At 35.3% G+C, this 14,997-nt stretch overlaps 2 protein-coding genes and 1 long non-coding RNA gene across 5 annotated transcripts in view; 2 read left to right on the top strand and 1 right to left on the bottom strand.

Annotated features, from left to right (window-relative positions):
* Window positions 1-20: 20 nt before the first annotated feature.
* mob1a (MOB kinase activator 1A) overlaps window positions 21-14,997 on the top strand; it is a 111,020-nt gene continuing 96,043 nt past the window's right edge. Inside the window, 6 exon segments of one of the 2 annotated variants that reach the window (NM_199914.1) lie at window positions 110-417; window positions 3,999-4,165; window positions 4,252-4,345; window positions 5,776-5,909; window positions 5,985-6,148; window positions 7,366-8,019. In NM_199914.1, coding sequence (NP_956208.1) covers window positions 404-417; window positions 3,999-4,165; window positions 4,252-4,345; window positions 5,776-5,909; window positions 5,985-6,148; window positions 7,366-7,443 — 651 coding nt within the window. In that variant the 5' untranslated portion in view covers window positions 110-403 and the 3' untranslated portion in view covers window positions 7,444-8,019. 2 annotated transcript variants of the gene reach the window in all.
* On the bottom strand, window positions 1,484-3,014 carry LOC141385685 (uncharacterized). The gene is made up of 3 exons (XR_012406546.1): window positions 2,256-3,014; window positions 2,030-2,157; window positions 1,484-1,914 (listed from the first exon to the last, which is right to left on the bottom strand). It is a non-coding gene; the product is annotated as an uncharacterized lncRNA (long non-coding RNA).
* dguok (deoxyguanosine kinase) lies at window positions 8,773-14,080 on the top strand. Of its 2 annotated transcripts, none has more exon segments than NM_001100091.1 (7): window positions 8,773-9,002; window positions 9,656-9,762; window positions 10,216-10,412; window positions 10,499-10,646; window positions 12,143-12,258; window positions 12,485-12,584; window positions 13,797-14,080. In NM_001100091.1, coding segments are annotated over 7 exon segments (810 nt in total). In that variant the 5' UTR covers window positions 8,773-8,887; the 3' UTR covers window positions 13,824-14,080.

Raw genomic sequence — 14,997 nt, 5'->3', positions numbered from 1 at the left:
ATGACAAACTACCGCCCCTTGAGCCGAAACGCGCATGCGCGGATTAGCCACAGCGTTTAGGAGCCTGCAAGTAGTTGTATTTAAAGATAATTGTTTAGTTTCGTTTTGAAACAAGTGCTGTGCAATCCTAACAACATTTAGTACAAATAACCGACAAGTTTCTTTTAATTCCGCACTAAATTTACTGTTAAATCCGTTAGCCACTTGGCACTTGGAAAGAACCAATCGTAGACATTTCCTGAGTCTACTTCTTCTACGCCTACTGATATCGTTCGCCTAAACATCGAACTTCGAGGAGCACTTATAAACGCTGTTTTATGAACTTTAGGAATTAATTTGCTTCTGTCACTGGTTTGTTTTGACTTTTAAACGTTTTTATTTTGAAGAAGAAGGACAAGCGGAGATGAGTTTCTTATTGTAAGTATATTTTTTGCCGATTCAACAGTTGATTAGCATGTTATATTGACTAAACCCAATGTATTTACTCGCTAAACTGTTGTTTATCATCGGAAGAATGAACATGGGGAAGTTCTCCGACTTTTAAAGTAGAGCAAATAACTTTAGCTGGTTCTGAAAAACATTAAACTTGAAAAGCAACAGTTAACCGCATTTCCGGTTGACATGTCTGTCTGTTCCTCTGTGCGCGTAAACAGAACGAAACCTTCATGTTTGTTAGTATTTCATGTACGTCTGACATTGAGATATTCTCTTTTTAGGAGATTATTAGGAATATTATCTCACCAGATGGCTTTAAAAACTCTATTTGGAAACAAATAATCAACTAAGATGATTCTGAATGGGAGTGCATCTGCATAAAATATAATAAACAAAGTAAAAGTATCGTTATTTAAATGAAATTAGTAAAATCTGATCACAAAAATGGCCAGTCAACTGTACATATAGATAGTTTTTGTAAATTTATTGTATTTAATTTTTCATTAAGAAGATAAAGGTTACAATATATGTATTAACATGCAGTTAATGTACAAAATAATATAACAAACACATTAAAAGCATCGATAAATTCAAGAAAACAAAGATATAAACTAAATAATAAGTACTTTAGGGGTTTATAGGCAGTCTAACAGTATTTAGGTACATAAATTGATAAATCAGAGACAATATTTAGGTTCATTTATTGATAATAAATTGATATTTGCTAGAAATGTCAAATGTATTTCTAAAAAAAGCAATGCAGAGATTATATCTTGTTAGGAGGTTACAACACTTTTATGTGAGTCAACATGTTTTGCAGGTGGTATATAAGAATTTGGTTGAAAGTGTTGTGAGTTTTAACATGATTGCGTTGTCTATAAGCGAGGTAAGCAGCTGAGGAATTATGGCACCCCCGACCAGAGCCAAGAAGCCAATAGCTTTTTTATAAATTGTCTATTATATGTTGTAAATCTGTCTATAACCATTAAGGTTTTATCTATAATACTACTTTTAAACCATGAATAATTGAACATCCCTTATGACCTGCACATGTAAAATCTAATCTTGCATGTGGATAATTAACTGTACATATAGTTAGCTTGTGAACTTGTTTTTTATTTGAGAATTTATTGTATTTAATTTTACTTTAAGAAGATAAAGAATAGACAGATTTAAAACACGCAGTTTATTTACAAAAATATATATAATAAACACACTAAAAGCATAATTAAATACAAGAAATCAAAGATATAATTGAAATGAACAGTACTTTATGTATTCAGTATTCATCTACATGAGCTGAATATTCAGAGACAATATTTAGGTAAATTTATTGATAATAAATTGACGTTTGCTGGAAATGTCAATTGTACTTTTAAATAAGCAATACAGAGATTATATTTCAGTAGGAGGTTAAAACACTTTGTTCTCTGAGTCAGCATATTTGGGACACGGCATAAAAGAATTTGGTCAAAAGTGCTGTGAGTTTTAAGCAAAAACTGTTTAGAGTAGCAAACTGCAAGTGCAATTGTAGGTAAACCACAAAAACAACTGAATTACATTGATCTAATTAGAATACAGGCGACGCCGTGGCATAATAGTGCTGTCGCCTCACAGCAAGAAGGTCACTGGTTCGAGCCTCAGCCCAGTTGGCGTTTCTGCGTGGAGTTTGCATGTTCTCCCTGTGATTGTGTGGTTTTCCTCCAGGTGCTCCAGATTCCCCTATAGTCCAAACACATATGCTATAGGTGAATTGGGTAGGCTAAACTGTAAAACAGTTGCGTAAAACATATGCTGGATAAGTTGGCGGTTCATTTCACTGTGGTGACCCTGGATTAATAAAGGGACTAAGCCAAAAAGAAAATGAATGAATGAATAATTGGAATACAGAAAGCACGTCATTATTAAAGAAGCCTTTTGGCATCAAAAAGACCTTTTAGGCAACCTCAAATAAAAAAAGGTGTATCAAATGTCATTTGTGTCATTAGAATTTTAAATACTGGGTTTTAGGTATAAATAGAGTTAATTTCATCTTTATTGTGATTTATCTGATGATATTGAATGTATTTAGTCACTTTTTGTGACATATATGACGTGGATGTTGGTGTAAGTATGTGGTGAAGCCAAAGATAAAAAAAAGTCCAATAAAAAAAAAAAAATAAAACATCTTGTTTCCTGAATGCTTTAAGTCTTAATTGTGTCTTAACCAAGGTCGTGTGCATAAATTTGGGGCACTAGTAAGTGCACTGAGTTTGGTTCACTGCTTATTGGGACTCTGAGTGTGACATGAGAACATCATTATTGTACAACATCAACAACTGATGTTTTGCAGCTTTTGCTTAGTCAATAAAAGTCTAAGGAATTAGCTAATTGTAGTGGGAGTCCTACAAGGTTGGAGCTAAACTCTCCAGCATACCCCTGGAGTTTGGACACCACTGCTTTAAACTCTTTCGAAAAGCTCACAGTCACATGCCTTAAAAGCACATTTCGGTTGAATACAAAAGATATTTTGAAGAATGCTGAAAACCGGTAACCATTGACTCCCATATTAGAAAAAAAAATCTTATTCTGTTGACCACAAAAGAAAATATTTGGAAAAATGCTGAAAACCGGTAACCATTGACTTCCATAGTAGTAAAAAATGTAAATTCTGTTGAACACAAAGGAAGATATTTTGTAGAATGCTAAAAACCGGTAACCATTGACTCTCATAGTAGGAGAAAAGACTTATTCTGTTGAACACAAAATAAGATGTTTTAAGCAATGCTGAAAACTGGTAACCATTGACTCCCATAGTAGAAAATAGTCTGCATCTTTTATATTCAACAGAAGAAAGAAACTCATAAAGGTTTGATAAATGCGAGTGGTGTGTAAATGATTTTTTTAGTTTTCAGCTTATTTATTTTACAAAAAGGGACAGTGTACATTCAATCAATGTTCCTCAAGAATGTTAACATACCCAAATTAACGCTTATTAAATCATAAGCGTTCACTCTATTATGGTTAGTGACTCTCATGAATCTGAACTGTTTTGGCCTAATAGTGTACAGATAAGTTCAAAATTATTCACCCTCCTGGGAACCTTCTTTTTAAAATATTTCCCAAACAATGTTTAACAGGGCAAGGAAATATTCACAGTATGTCTGATAATATTTTTTCTTCTAGGGAAAGCCTTATTTGTTTTATTTCTGCTAGAATAATAGCAGTTTTTACTCCATTTTTAGGTCAATATTATTAGCCCCCTTAAGCTATATTTGTTTTTGATTGTCTATGGATCAAAGCACTGTTATACAATGACTTGCCTCATTACCCTAACATCTAACCTAGTTAAACCTTAAGTGTCACTTTAAGCTGTATAGAAGTGCCTTGAAAAATATCTAGTCAAATATTATTTACTGTCATCATGGCAAAGATAAAATAAATCAGTGATTAGAGATGAGTTATTAAAACTATTATGCTCAGAAATGTGTCGTCTTTCCTGTCAAACAGAAATTGAGGATAAAAATATACAGGGGGTCTAATACTTCAACTGTATAATTAGACTTCTGACCATTTGATTTCAGCGGAAACCGTTCATCGAAGACATTCAAGCCGAAGAAGAACATCCCAGAAGGCTCTCACCAGTATGAGCTGCTCAAACATGCAGAAGCCACTCTGGGAAGCGGAAATCTGCGAGCCGCGGTGATGCTGCCCGAGGGAGAAGACCTCAATGAGTGGATCGCTGTCAACAGTGAGTCCATATGAAGATGCTTTTGAGGATAAACACAGTAAACATCATAATTATGTGTCATTTAATTATGTTTTTTGTTTTTTTAGCGGTGGACTTTTTCAACCAGATCAACATGCTGTATGGCACAATCACTGAATTTTGCACAGAAGTCAAGTGCTCTGTAATGTCAGCAGGGCCCAGGTAATTTATAACGTATACTCTATGCAGCTCAAACTCCAAGACTAGTGTTCTCACTTAAAGGGTTAGTTCACTAAAATTTACATTTATTCTACCTTAAGTGGTTCTGAACTTTTATAAGTTTCTTCTGTTGAACACAAAATAAGATGTTTTGAAGAATGCTGAAAACCGGCAACCATTGACTCCAATAGTAGGAAAAACAGTTACATTTTAGTTGAACACAAATGATGTTTTGAAGAATGCTGAAAACCGGTAACCACTGACTCTTGGTGGGGAAAAAAGATGTTTTGTTGAACACAAAAGAAGACATTTTGAAGAATGCTGAAATTCGGTTACCATTGAGTCCCATGGTGGGAACTGGGGGAAAAAAGTCTTATTCTGTTGAACCCAAAAGAAAATATTTTGAAGAATGCTGAAAACCGGTAACCATTGACTTTCATAGTGTTTAAAAAATAAGTCTTATTCTATTGAACACAAAAGAAGATATTTTGATGAATGCTGAAAACCGGTAACCATTGACTTTCATAGTGTTTAAAAAATAAGTCTTATTCTATTGAACACAAAAGAAGATATTTTGATGAATGCTGAAAACCGGTAACCATTGACTCTCATGGTGGGAAAAAAGTTATTTTGTTGAACGCAAAAGAAGATATTTTGAAGAATGCTGAAAAACGATAACCATTGACTTTCATAGTAGGAAAAAATTTTAATTCTGTTGAACACACAGGAAGATATTTTGTAGAATGCTAAAAACCGATAACCATTGACTTTCATAGTAGGAAAAAAAGTTTTTCGATTGAATACAAAAGATATTTTGAAGAATGCTGAAAACCGGTAACCATTGACTTCCATATTAGTAAAAAATTTAAATTCTGTTGAACACACAGGAAGATATTTTGTAGAATGCTAAAAACCGATAACCATTGACTTTCATATTAGAAAAAAAATCTTATTCTGTTGACCACAAAAGAAAAAATTTTGAAAAATGCTGAAAACCGGTAACCATTGACTTCCATAGTAGTAAAAAATTTAAATTCTGTTGAACACAAAGGAAGATATTTTGTAGAATGCTGAAAACCGGTAACCATTGACTCTCATAGTAGGAAAAAAGACTTATTCTGTTGAACACAAAATAAGATGTTTTGAAGTATGCTGAAAACCGGTAACCATTGACTCCCATAGTAGAAAATAGTCTGCATCTTTTATATTCAACAGAAGAAAGAAACTCATAAAGGTTTGATAAATGCGAGTGGTGTGTAAATGAATTTTTTAGTTTTAAGCTTATTTATTTCACAAAAAGGGACAGTGTACATTTAATCAATGTTCCTCAAGAATGTTAACATACCCAAATTAACTCAAAGATATATTTTTTTGTTGGTACATACAAAAGTACATATTTTACCTGAAATTAAATCTCTTAATAAAATGGACAGGTATGAGTACCACTGGGCAGACGGCACCAACATCAAGAAACCCATCAAGTGTTCTGCTCCCAAATACATCGACTACTTGATGACTTGGGTTCAGGATCAGCTGGATGATGAAACTCTCTTCCCGTCTAAGATTGGTTTGTATGGTTACATTGGTTATGAACACAGAGGTGCAGTGAAACCTTTTCATACAATCTTTTTACTTGTTCCAGGTGTCCCTTTCCCCAAGAACTTTATGTCAGTGGCTAAAACGATCCTGAAGCGTCTGTTCAGAGTTTACGCTCACATCTACCACCAGCATTTCGACGCGGTCATACAGCTGCAGGAGGAGGCTCATCTTAACACCTCCTTCAAGCATTTTATCTTCTTTGTACAGGTCAGTGTATGAACACACACACACACACAGTTTATTTTTAATAAGTAGACTGCTGGTCAAATGTTTTAGAACACTTTTGTTTATACATTTTTATTTTTTTTATTAATTAAAAAAACAGCAATACAATACAAACTTTATTGTCAGGCTTATTTCTGAAATTTTTCTTGCATAAAAGCATGTTGCATACCCCTTACAAGACAATATATAATGCCGGCCACTTTAATAGGTACATCTTACTTTTACTGGGTTTGAGCCTCTTTTACCTTCAGAACTGCCTTAATCCCTCGATGCGTAGATTCAACAAGATACTAATAATATTTTCTTTAGAGATTTTGCTCCATACTGACATGATAGCATCACACAGTTGCTGCAGATTTGTCCATGATGCCAATCTCCCGTTCCACCACATCCGAAAGGTGCTTTATTGGATTGAGTTCAGGTGACTGTGGAGGCCATTTGAGTACAGTGAACTCATTGTCATGTTCAAGAAACCAGTCTGAGATGATTCACGGTTTATGACATGGTGCGTTATCCTGCTGGAAGTAGCCATCAGAAGGTGCTTATTTGAGTTACTGTTGCCTTTCTATCATCTGGAACCAGTCTGGCCATTCTCCTCTGGCATCAACAAGGCATTTGTGCCCACATAACAACCGGTCACTGGATATTTTCTCTTTTTCAGACAATTTTCTGTAAACCCTAGAGATGGTTGTGCGTGAAAATCCCAGTAGATCAGCAGTTTCTGAAATACTCAGAGCAGCCCGTCTGGCACCAACAACCATGCCACATTCAGAGTCACTGAAATCCTCTTTCTTCCCCATTCCAATGCTCGCTTTGCTGCAGCAGATCGTCCTGACCATGTCTACATGCCTGAATGCATTGAGTTGCTGCCATGTGATTGGCTGATTAGAAATTTCCGTTAACAAGCAGTTTGACAGGTGTACCTAATATAGTGGCCGGTAAGTGTATTCCACCCCCCCCCCTACAAAATCAACCCAATTCATCTAAAGTAATGACTTGGCAAATAGATCTGTTGAAGTCATCTGGTGAATTTGTATTTATATCGCAATATATAGCGCTAAAAGAAAGAAATATCGCAATGTAAAATATCGTGCAGCCTTATAACAAACCTTACTGATCTAAAATGTTTGACCAGTAGTGTACAAGGGCACTTTCTGAGCCGTTTCATCCAATACTCTGCTGTTAATTGTTGTTTTCAGGAGTTCAATCTGATCGACCGCAGAGAGCTGGCACCCCTGCAGGACCTCATTGAGAAACTGGGCAGCAAGGATAGATAGACATTGCTGTTTATGCCACATTGGTCAGCCTTAATACAGTCATGTTTCTTCTGTTCTCGTTTCGGGACCTGAAAGTGCCGTTTCTGCACTCTGATTGTCTTTGCAATATCTCAGCTGTGCTTCCTCAAAGCTTGTAGAAGGAGACTTTGTGAAATCTTTGTGTGTGTGTGTGTGTGTGTGTTTCTGTCAGTTTTCATTGTCAGTATTACACTGTAAACTTTACTTTTGACATGTATTGCTGGTGGATTAGGATATGAAACTATGTCAGAGTTTGTTTTTTTATGAAAGTAAAACTAAATCAGCTGTTTTTAGTCTCGTCCTTTTATAATGTTTGGAAGTAAAGGATTTGGGGAAATGTCAATATTAATTTTTGTTGTTGTTTTGTAAGTTGAGACAAACGTCATTTTTATATGTTTTCCTTTCTCTGTGAATGCATATTCAATAATGAAGATTATTACAATGTTTTCCCCCCATGTAGTAGATAAATCTACTTTTAAAGCAATATCTAGAGCACAACGGGCACATCTGGTGTGTTTTATTTGTAGTTAAAAAATAAATTTTAGAACATTTTTACAAGAGCGTCTTGTTCTGTTATTACATCGGTTAAAGATAGTCAAGATTACTATTTACTTTGAATACAACAATATGAGTTTTTAATAGTTCAAATGCATGTTGCATTAATTGTATCATTTCAATGTGTTAGAAAGGAGTTATTGTGATAGATTTTTTGTTCTCTCAACGTCGTGAGGTTGATGCGTTTCAAAGGGACTTTTATTTTGAATCTAAAAAGCATCTTGTCTTATGTCGGTTAAAATTAGTCAAGACTACATTAAAATTTTATTTAAATAATATAGTACATTGTTGGAAAAAAAAAAATATATATATATATATATATATATATATATATATATATATATATATATATATAATGTGTGCATAAAATAATTCAGATATGTTGCATTAACTATTATTTTAAAGTGTTACAAAGTTATTGTGTTAAGGTATTTTATTCTCAACGTTGTTGCGAGGTCAGTAAAAGGGACTTTTATTTTATATGTAAAGAGCATCTTTGCTATCAAGACTATTTACTGTTTAAAAAAATAAATAAATTATATATATATATATATATATATATATATATATATATATATATATATATATATATATATATATTGTGAATTTAAAGAGCATCTCTTCTGAAACAAACTTTATATATATATATATATATATATATATATATATATATATATATATATACACTTATGTATGTATGTGGTATTTAAGTACTCAACGTTGTTGCGAGGTTAGTTCCTAGTGCTTTTATTTTGAAACTAAACATTCCTCAGCCGGAAACACGCTTTGGCTAAGCCGCTTGACTCATGTAAACTTGTCAAAATAGTCTCGTGTGTTTTTTTAGAGATGTAAATATTATTTTTCCTCAGGGATGATTATGAAAACGGCAAAGCGTCTTTTATCGAGCTCTGCTCTTTTCTGTTCACCGAGGAACCTCATGAGTACAAACAATTACATAAAACGAGTCTCAATCGAAGGAAATATTGGTAACGTTGTTTTGCTCATGTAACGTCAGCGATGTGTTGTTATTTTGTAAATCATACTGCTTAAATGACACAACGCTAATGTTATGTTTAAAACGATACGTTTACTGATTTTAGGTAATTTGTGGAATAACGTTAGCCATTTTACACTAATTCCCTCGTGAGCACCTAAGTTGCAAGTTTATTTGGTGTAAATGTGTCGGTACTATAATAATATTCCCAGTGTTATTGTAAAGCCATATGTTTTCTGTGATTCGATAAGATTTTTTTTTTAAATCAGCATTTAATTGAAATATAAAGGTTTTGTAACATTACACCTATAATAATTATGTGAAATGTATATTGTATACACACACACAATATACTATATAAACATATATAATGTGTGTGTCTGTGTACTATACTAAATTAAATGTTTTTTGTAAATGATTTATAATAGAATTTTTTTTAGCAAGGATGCGTTAAATTTATCAAAAGGATTGATAAAGTCATTTAGAAGGTTTCTATTTCAGAAAAATCAGTTCCTCTGATCTTTATTCATCAAGTAAAGCTGAGAAAATAAATCCCAGCTGTTGACATTGAAACATTGGTACTGTGATTATCTTGTTTTGTCATTGTAAAGTGCTGTTGTTGTTTTTTTTTATTTGTGTGTGAAGCGGTCGGGAAGTCCACCTTCGCTCGACTGCTCCAGAACGCCTGTCCTGACTGGGATGTGATTGCGGAGCCTGTCAGCAAATGGCAGAATGTGGACCAAACACCTCCGGTCAGTGGAAAACACAGTCCTAAAATCAGTGCCGTATGGAAGCCTGAGTAAAACAATTAAAAAAGGACATTGCAACTTATTTCTCATCATTGTGAGACGTAAACCCCAAATTTGGAAAGTTATTAAAGGTTTCATGAAATTAAAATAAATTTTTTTTTTATTTGTTAGTGTCAATATTGTTTGTTATTACGATGTCTATTAGCTAGTGTGCTCTAAAACAGTAACAGAACTTGCATTTGGAAGATATAAAACGGATATAAACATGTTAAGCTTGCAGTTTATCAAGCCTAAATGGATGTATTTGTATGCAGTTGTATTCACGTCACCTCATACTTCAGTTTCTCATCAAATCATAACCAACCTCTCTCTTCGTGTTTAATTTGAGTTTACGTCAAACATTGAAAGAAAATTGCACTTTAAAGTCTCTTGTGCTGTTTGTTTACTCTCCATCAGACAGCGTCCAGTCCTCAGCCGTGCACCAGTAACCTGCTGGAGATGATGTATCGTGACCCGAAGCGCTGGTCCTACACCTTCCAGAGCTTCTCCTGCATGAGCCGTCTGCGCACACAGCTGCAGCCGCTGCCGGACACACTCCTGCGGTCTAGAGGAGGAGCGGTGCGTGTGTATGAGCGCTCCGTCTATAGTGACAGGTACAATCACTGATCACACTCAAGGGTTTTATGGTCAGAGCTGTTCATTTTACCTGTTGCATGTCCATGTGTGTGTTGTTCTTCAGGTATGTCTTCGCTCTGAACATGTTTGCTCTGGGCTGTATAAACTCCACCGAGTGGGCTGTGTATCAGGACTGGCACTCGTTCCTCATTGAGCAGTTTGGGCATCGGGTTCAGCTGGAGGGCATCATTTACCTGCGCGCTTCTCCACAGGTCTGCACTGCTACCGTTCATACTGATGGTGGTTTTAATACTTTTTAGCCACATCACTGTCATCGATGTGCTGCTGAAATAAACAATACTCTGGAGAGCTGCCATTGACTTCCTATGTATTTTTAGTTCCTATTATGGATGTCAATGGCTGCTTTTTACCCAACATTCTTCAGCGTATCTTGTTTTGTGTTCAACAGAATGAAGAAACTCAAATAATTACAACCATTTGAAAGACAAATGGATAGATAGATAGATAGATAGATAGATAGATAGATAGATAGATAGATAGATAGATAGATAGATAGATAGATAGATAGATAGATAGATAGATAGATAGATAGATAGATAGATAGATAGATAGATAGATAGACGGGTGCAGAGACAAATGGACAGACAGATAGACCAATTGATGGATGGATGGATGGATAGACACAGACAAATTTATAGATTGATTGATAGATAGATAGATAGATAGATAGATAGATAGATAGATAGATAGATAGATGGATGGATGGATGGATGGATGGATGGATGGATGGATGGATGGGCAAATTAATACATGGATGGATTAAGAGATGGATGGATGGATAGACGGATGCAGAGACAAATGGACACAGATAGACCAATTGATGGATGGATGAATGGATGGATAGACAGACACATTTATGGATTGATTGATAGATAGATAGATGGATGGATGGATGAGCAAATTAATACATGGATGGATTAAGAGATAGATGGGTGGATGGATGGATGGATGGATGGATGGATGGATGGATGGATGGACGGATGCAGAGACAAATGGACAGATAGAGCAATTGATGGATGGATGGATGGATAGACAGACAGACAAATTTATGGATTGATTGATAGGCAGACAGTTAGATGGATAAACAGATGGATGGACGGATAGATAGATTGAAGGATAGATTAATGGATGGGCAAATTAATACGTGGATGGATGGACAGTCTGATGAATTAATTGATGGACATACGGATGCATAGACAAATGGATGGATTGATGGAGGGATGGATGGATGGATGGATGGACAGTCGGATAAATTGATGGACAGACAAATGGATGGACAGATAGATAGATGGATGGATGGATAGATTAATGGATGGATAGACAGATTAATGGATGGACGGATAGATGGATGGACGGATAGATTAATTGATGGATGTACGGATAAATAAACAAATGGATGGACAGATAGACCAATTGATGGATGGATGGACAGATGGATGGATGGATGGATGGACAAACAGATTAATTGATGGATGTACGGATTTATAATTATGTACGGATGTTTAATTAATGGTTGAATGAACAGTTGGATGGACGGATAGATGGATGGATGGATGGATGGATGGATGGATGGATAAATGGACCAATGGCTTGATAAGTGCACAGACAGATGGATAGATGAACAGAAAGGACAAATAGATATGGATGGATCCTAAACCGTAAATAAATGTTGATTGTTGTTGTGCAGATGTGTCTGGAGAGGTTAAACAGGCGTGCTCGAGAAGAGGAACAAGAGATCGAGCTGGATTACCTGGAGAAACTGCACACCAGACATGAAGACTGGCTCATCAACAAGACTACCACGTCAGTCTCTTTACTGCCATCTCAAACAATTTCCCACAAGATGTTTTTTAGTTTTGATGGCTGTCAGACTGTCAGCTGATAAGTTTTCGGATGGAGCCTTTAATAGTTTTTTCACATATTTTGGGTGAACTGGGTCTTTGAGTAACACTCAGAATGCTGCTGATTGTGGGCTGTGTATTGTGTGGATACCAGAGCTTGATTTGTGCTCTTCTCTCTCTGCACACAGGCTTCATTTCGAGCAGCTGATGAAAGTGCCCGTGTTGGTTCTGGATGCTGAAGTAGCATTTGAGCAAAACCCTGAGGTTCAGGACTGTTTATTATCTAAGGTACATGTTTTGCATGTTTGGATAAAGTGTGTGCAACATGAAGCAACTCTTTAGATTTAGTGTTTTCATTTGGGATGCAGCAATTTTGGCGGAATTGGGATTCGTTTAAAGCAGTTGGCAATAATATAAAATGGCAGATACTAGTGGTTTCTTAAATACATGGAGGAAATACATGAGCTACACAACTTTTGAATAAAGCCTTGGTCACATCACACACAATTGTCACGATTTCGGCACGATTTCCTTGACGTAGAGCAGGGGTGGCCAACCCTGTTCCTGGAGAGCTGCCTTCCTGCAGATTTCAGTTGCAACCCATATCAAACACACCTGCCTGTAATTATCAAGTACTGTTCAAGTCCTAATTAATTGGTTCAGGTGTGCTTGATATGGGTAGCAACTGAAATCTGCAGCAAGGTGGCTCTCCAGGAACAGGGTTGGCCACCCCTGACGAAGAGTGTTGTGGGGATTTGTTAATGAGAAATGGGCGTCATGACACAAGATTCATTTGTTTATTCTTGTGTAATGTTGCATAGTTAGAATAGAAATCAAGCAACACCGAGTTTATTAAATAAATGTTCTGTTGTATGTCAAATAAAAGCTAAAAATAGCTGGTACTGTATGCGATTGACCAATATTGCTATCGGGATCAAAATAGGCCCAAAATAAAACTACATATACTATACTAATAATACTAATCTTTCTGATATTCTTAGTATTTTTAAGTGTCATAAAGTTCATTAGTACTGGCCACTTTTTTCTCAGGTGCTGCTTCTGAAAAGAGTTTTCCCATAGAAATAAAATAATAATGATAAACTGTTATCAATGCAATCTCACGGCAATTCGTAACTTTGATTTAGTGGCTATTTCGTATGAATTAGTATGATCTAATTCGTACAATTTAGTATGATTGGCTCATCACCCAATGACAGTTGGGGTTAGGGGTGGGGTTGGGTGCCACGCCTCCTTTTTAAAAGCATACATTTTCGTACGACTAAACTCGCCACTAAACTAATAAAACGAAAAATACTTACTTTTCCTCGTGAGATCAGACTGGTTATATCCATTAATCAAACACTCAGTGAGTCAGCTATGAAGAAAATCACACTACAAACTTTATTTTTAAGTCAATGAAATGTTCTGATGTCGCTCCTAATGGTTATGTTTAGCTTTAAGAAACATATTGAAACTGTATTTTTTTCTGCTGTTCTGCAGGTCAGAGACTTTTTAAGTCAATTATAAACTGCTTGATGGGACCGAAATGGACAGTGGACCATTACTTGTCCTCGACAGATTCTGGGTTTTTGGACCAAATCTCAGATCTGATGTTTCTGCTGCTGAAGATCTTCATCTCTAATGGGGTTTTCTTCATGTTTAACAGTAAAGATGAAGATGTTTTATTTTTGCGTAATGAAAACAGTACTGTGACATATATATAAACTGTAAATATGTTTTGTAATGTATTTATTTCAATAAACATGTATAACTAATTAACGAGATATGAATGTGCTTAATTGCTCAAATTTGTTTCTAAATAAAACGTATTTTAATTATAGTGATGCCTACATTAGATAGAAAGTGTTCAAATATAAAGTTTACTAACAAATGTTAAATTACAAGGGTATGTTATTCATAAAGACAATAATGTGAGATAATTTCAGCACATTTATTGATGATGATAGCCTGAATGTGAAGGACAGACTGGATCAGATTGCACCTTTCAGTGTTTTTCACCCATTTTTTCATGAGGACAACAACATTTATCATCGGGAGGCGCCATAATCCCTTACGTGGAGGATATTTGCGTTCACGATAGATGAAGGTGCCATAATCCCTTATGCGGGGGAATTTTGCGTTCACAATAAAATAATGAAGTAATCCAACATCAGTGTCTGATAGCTCCGCCCCTTCGACGTGACGTGAGCAAAACTGACCGTTAAGTGAATGAAGTATTCAAAATTACACCCTTATTTAACGGTTGAATAAATAAGTGTTATTCGGCTATTTAAAGTGCTCTTAATCATGTTGGTGCTTTTATTTTTCGGTGTGAATGAACTACTGATAATTTATATAAAAAAATGGAGCAGAATAGTTCATAATTATGTGATTTGAGACGCGCCTTTATGTCTTTAACCGAACGATTTCCCTCAACAAACATGAAAACAACAATTCACTACAGAACAAGTAAGTTAAAGCCACATCTAAGGCGAATTCTCTCTTTTATATTGATGTCTGTAATGTAATCTGGTTAGTGTTTGCTTATTTGGTTAAGCTTTTATAGGCTTAATATAACGTAAGTGAATACACGGATGCAGCAGAGAAATGAAGGACTGTTTATTCAGCTTTATAAATCTTGATGTGTGAGCTGTTTTGTCATCACTAAGACATGATAATACTCCACATTATGCAAGGGAAT

The sequence above is a fragment of the Danio rerio genome, chromosome 5 (assembly GCF_049306965.1).
Source record: "Danio rerio strain Tuebingen ecotype United States chromosome 5, GRCz12tu, whole genome shotgun sequence".
NCBI lineage: Eukaryota > Metazoa > Chordata > Actinopteri > Cypriniformes > Danionidae > Danio > Danio rerio.
This window is presented reverse-complemented; position numbering and strand designations above follow the sequence as displayed.

What these genes read in the sequence shown, in the direction of transcription:
- dguok (XM_073949580.1), top strand. Translation starts at nt 10,258, where the DNA reads ATGATGTATCGTGACCCGAAGCGCTGGTCCTACACCTTCCAGAGCTTC. An exon ending in CGCTCCGTCTATAGTGACAG is followed by an intron (nt 10,413 to 10,498) that starts GTACAATCACTG and finishes GTTGTTCTTCAG; the next exon opens with GTATGTCTTCGCTCTGAACA. An exon ending in AGGACTGTTTATTATCTAAG is followed by an intron (nt 12,585 to 13,796) that starts GTACATGTTTTG and finishes GCTGTTCTGCAG; the next exon opens with GTCAGAGACTTTTTAAGTCA.